The 5,000-nt window shown below is 56.5% G+C and overlaps 1 protein-coding gene across 6 annotated transcripts in view; it reads right to left on the bottom strand.

Annotated features, from left to right (window-relative positions):
* Positions 1 to 5,000, bottom strand: part of exoc6b (exocyst complex component 6B) — a 168,619-nt gene that overhangs the window by 7,303 nt on the left and 156,316 nt on the right. For all 6 annotated transcript variants that reach the window (XM_045701645.1, XM_045701640.1, XM_045701642.1 and 3 more), the window contains one exon: positions 231 to 343. In XM_045701645.1, coding sequence (XP_045557601.1) covers positions 231 to 343 — 113 coding nt within the window. The remainder of the gene's footprint in view (positions 1 to 230; positions 344 to 5,000) is intronic.

Here is a 5,000-nt window from a genome sequence, read left to right as displayed (position 1 = left end):
AGATGAGAGGAAGAGAGAGATGAGAGGAAGAGAGAGATGAGAGGAAGAGAGAGAGAGATGAGAGGAAGAGAGATGAGAGGAAGAGAGATGAGAGGAAGAGAGAGAGAGATGAGAGGAAGAGAGAGAGAGATGAGAGGAAGAGAGAGATGAGAGGAAGAGAGAGAGATGAGAGGAAGAGAGAGAGATGAGAGGAAGAGAGAGAGATGAGAGGAAGAGAGAGGTATACTTACTTTTCCAGCAGTGCTAGGGCTGTGTGAGGGTTGACTCTCAGGTATTTGCAGGTGGGTCTTCCATAGTCAGCTAGATAGCTAGACCAGTCCCACTGGGTAAACAGATCTAACAACTACAGACAGAGAGACATTCATCATGGCTCTTTCAAAATAAAACACCACCATATATTACAGAGTCAAACGTTTAAGAGAAGAAAACAGAGAGAGAGAGCCAGAGGAGGAGGGAGAGAGAGAGCCAGAGAAGGAGGGAGAGAGAGGGCCAGAGAAGGAGAGTGATGGATAGAAAGGGGGAGAGGAGGAGAGTGATGGATAGAAAGGGCCAGAGGAGGAGAGTGATGGATAGAAGGGGGAGAGGAGGAGGGAGAGAGAGGGCCAGAGAAGGAGAGTGATGGATAGAAAGGGGGAGAGGAGGAGAGTGATGGATAGAAGGGGGAGAGGAGGAGAGTGATGGATAGAAGGGGAGAGGAGGAGGAGAGAGAGGGCCAGAGAAGGAGAGTGATGGATAGAAAGGGGGAGAGGAGGAGAGTGATGGATAGAAGGGGGGAGAGGAGGAGAGTGATGGATAGAAAGGGCCAGAGGAGGAGAGTGATGGATAGAAGGGGGAGAGGAGGAGGAAGAGAGAGGGCCAGAGAAGGAGAGTGAAGGATAGAAAGGGGGAGAGGAGGAGAGTGATGGATAGAAAGGGGGAGAGGAGGAGAGCGATGAATAGAAGGGGGGAGAGGAGGAAGAGAGAGGGCCAGAGAAGGAGAGTGAAGGATAGAAAGGGGGAGAGGAGGAGAGTGATGGATAGAAGGGGGGAGAGGAGGAGAGTGATGGATAGAAAGGGGGAGAGGAGGAGAGCGATGGATAGAAGGGGGGAGAGGAGGAGAGTGATGGATAGAAGGGGGGTGAGGAGGAGAGTGATGGATAGAAGGGGGGAGAGGTATGATATCACAGGGTGACTACACCGCTTGGGTCACGTGTGCGAGCGTTGCAAAATAAAATTTGAAATCTATATTATTCAATTAATGCACCCACACTGCTCGCGCACGCCAACGAGTGTCTGCGTTGCCAAGGGGAAAAAATAGTCAGTTCTATTTCTGACGCAGATCGCGCTGCAAGTCTTGTCTCTCCCATCTCCTCATTGGTTATACCCACGTGGGTGACTGAAAGACGAACAAGGTCGGTGGCGGTAATGCACCTAATTTATGCAAGTTGACAATCGCAATATAAAGTCAAGAGAAGAAAAAGACTGAAAGACTGGAAGGAGGAGAGATGACTAGAAACGATTCAGTTGACCGTTTATGTGTGGATTAATTGTCGGAGTAGAGGACCTTGTGCATTTCAGATAAAATAACAACTCAATGTTTAAATCCCAGGATAAATTGGCTAGCAAGTGCAAGCTAGCTAGCTAAATTGCCATAAATGTTTTATGCTTTTCAACCTGTCCCCAAATTAATGTAATTGGTGCAGAGTTTGTTTTGATATTTTAACCTGCGTTTCCTGATCGCGTTTGGTGTGGGGGGACAAAATACATTTATGCACGATGGCGAAGGCGCACAGCCGGCTTGGGTTCCGTGTTACTGTGCCCTTTTTTCATCTGATTATATCATATAACTACTGGCCTGTTGAACCTTAGCTAACACTAAACAGCCACCCACCCAGCCACCCACCCAGCCACCCACCAACCCACCAACCCAGCCACCCACCCACCTACCTACCTACCAACCCAGCCACCCACCAACCCACCTACCAACCCAGCCACCTACCAACCCAGCCACCTACCAACCCACCCACCCACCCACCAACCCAGCCACCTACACACCAACCCAGCCACCTACACACCAACCCAGCCACACACACCAACCCAGCCACACACCAACCCACCCACCCACACACCAACCCACCCACCAACCCACCCACACACCAACCCACCCACACACCAACCCACCCACCTACCTACCAACCCAGCCACACACCAACCCAGCCACACACCAACCCAGCCACCTACACACCAACCCAGCCACACACCCAGCCACCTACCAATCCAGCCACACACCAACCCAGCCACCCACACACCAACCCAGCCACCTACACACCAACCCAGCCACCTACACACCAACCCAGCCACCTACACACCAACCCAGCCACCTACACACCAACCCAGCCACCTACACACCAACCCAGCCACCCACCAACCCAGCCACCTACCAACCAAGCCACACACCCAGCCACACACCAACCCAGCCACCCACACACCAACCCAGCCACCTACACACCAACCCAGCCACCTACACACCAACCCAGCCACCTACACACCAACCCAGCCACCCACCAACCCAGCCACACACCCAGCCACCTACCAACCCAGCCACACACCCAGCCACACACCAACCCAGCCACCCACACACCAACCCAGCCACCTACACACCAACCCAGCCACCTACACACCAACCCAGCCACCAACCCAGCCACCTACCAACCCACCCAGCCACACACCAACCCACCCAGCCACACACCAACCCACCCACCCACCCACCTACCAACCCACCCAGCCACACACCAACCCACCCAGCCACACACCAACCCACCCACCCAGCCACCTACCAACCCACCCACCCAGCCACCTACCAACCCAGCCACACACCAACCCAGCCACACACCAACCCAGCCACACACCAACCCAGCCACCTACCAACCCAGCCACCTACCAACCCACCCACACACCAACCCACCCACACACCAACCCAGCCACCTACCAACCCAGCCACCTACCAACCCAGCCACCCACAAACCCAGCCACCCACACACCCACCCACCCAGCCACCTACCAACCCAGCCACCCAGCCACCTACCAACCCACCCACCCAGCCACCTACCAACCCAGCCACCCAGCCACCTACCAACCCAGCCACCAACACACACACCAACCCACCCACACACCAACCCAGCCACCTACCAACCCAGCCACCAACCCAGCCACCCACAAACCCAGCCACCCACACACCCACCCACCCAGCCACCTACCAACCCAGCCACCCAGCCACCTACCAACCCACCCACCCAGCCACCTACCAACCCAGCCACCCAGCCACCTACCAACCCAGCCACCCAGCCACCTACCAACCCACCCACCCACCCACCCAGCCACCTACCCACCCACCCACACACCCACCCAGCCACCTACCAACCCACCCACCCAGCCACCTACCAACCCAGCCACCTACCAACCCAGCCACCTACCAACCAACCCACCCACCCAGCCACACACCAACCCAGCCACCTACCAACCCACCCAGCCACACACCAACCCACCCAGCCACCCACCAACCCACCCACCCAGCCACACACCAACCCAGCCACACACCAACCCAGCCACACACCAACCCAGCCACCTACCAACTCAGCCACCTACCAACCCAGCCACCTACCAACCCAGCCACCTACCTACCAACCCACCCACCAACCCACCCACACACCAACCCACCCACCTACCAACCCAGCCACCAACCCAGCCACCCACAAACCCAGCCACCTACCAACCCACCCACCCACACACCCACCCACCCAGCCACCTACCAAGCCACCCACCCAGCCACCTACCAACCCACCCACCCAGCCACCCACCCAGCCACCTACCAACCCACCCACCCAGCCACCTACCAACCCAGCCACCTACCAACCCACCCACCCAGCCACACACCAACCCAGCCACCTACCAACCCACCCAGCCACACACCAACCCACCCAGCCACACACCAACCCACCCAGCCACACACCAACCCACCCAGCCACACACCAACCCAGCCACACACCAACCCAGCCACACACCAACCCAGCCACACACCAACCCAGCCACCTACCAACCCAGCCACCTACCAACCCACCCACACACCAACCCACCCACACACCAACCCAGCCACCTACCAACCCAGCCACCAACCCAGCCACCCACAAACCCAGCCACCCACACACCCACCCACCCAGCCACCTACCAACCCAGCCACCCAGCCACCTACCAACCCACCCACCCAGCCACCTACCAACCCAGCCACCCAGCCACCTACCAACCCACCCACCCACCCACCCAGCCACCTACCCACCCACCCACACACCCACCCAGCCACCTACCAACCCACCCACCCAGCCACCGACCAACCCAGCCACCTACCAACCCAGCCACCTACCAACCCACCCACCCAGCCACCTACCAACCCAGCCACCTACCAACCCAGCCACCCACCCACCCAGCCACCTACCAACCCAGCCACCTACCCACCTACCAACCCACCCACCGACCCACCCAGCCACCTACCAACCCACCCAGCCACACTATTTTCCTGATTATTGACCACTTTTGTTTCTGTGGCCTCCATTAATTGAGTGACTAATTCTGTCCTTCCTACAAGGGTTAAAATCCAATCAGGTCTGGACAGATGATAAAGACATGAGGATTGGTCAATCTACACAATTAATTAATATATTTTACCCATCGGTCAAAAGATACACATTTAATTGGACACCCTAGACACCAGTCACAACTCAATCAGACAACAAACACAAGACCAATCCCTGACCTGGGTTTGACCCCTTTGCCTAATATTGCACGCACGCACACGCACACACACACACACACACACACACACGCTAGTGTAGGTGAGAAGGAAGCTCGTATCATATTGATAGACAGCTTCGTGTTTTGGGGGAAGTAACTTCAAAAGCTTCCCGCTACCTCGTTACTCCACACACAGATAGCACTGAGCTAGCTCAGGTACTGTGGATTTGCATCGG

Source organism: Salmo salar, chromosome ssa18 (assembly GCF_905237065.1).
Source record: "Salmo salar chromosome ssa18, Ssal_v3.1, whole genome shotgun sequence".
NCBI lineage: Eukaryota > Metazoa > Chordata > Actinopteri > Salmoniformes > Salmonidae > Salmo > Salmo salar.
The sequence above is the reverse complement of the archived record's forward strand: the minus strand, read 5'-3'. Positions and strand labels throughout refer to the sequence as shown.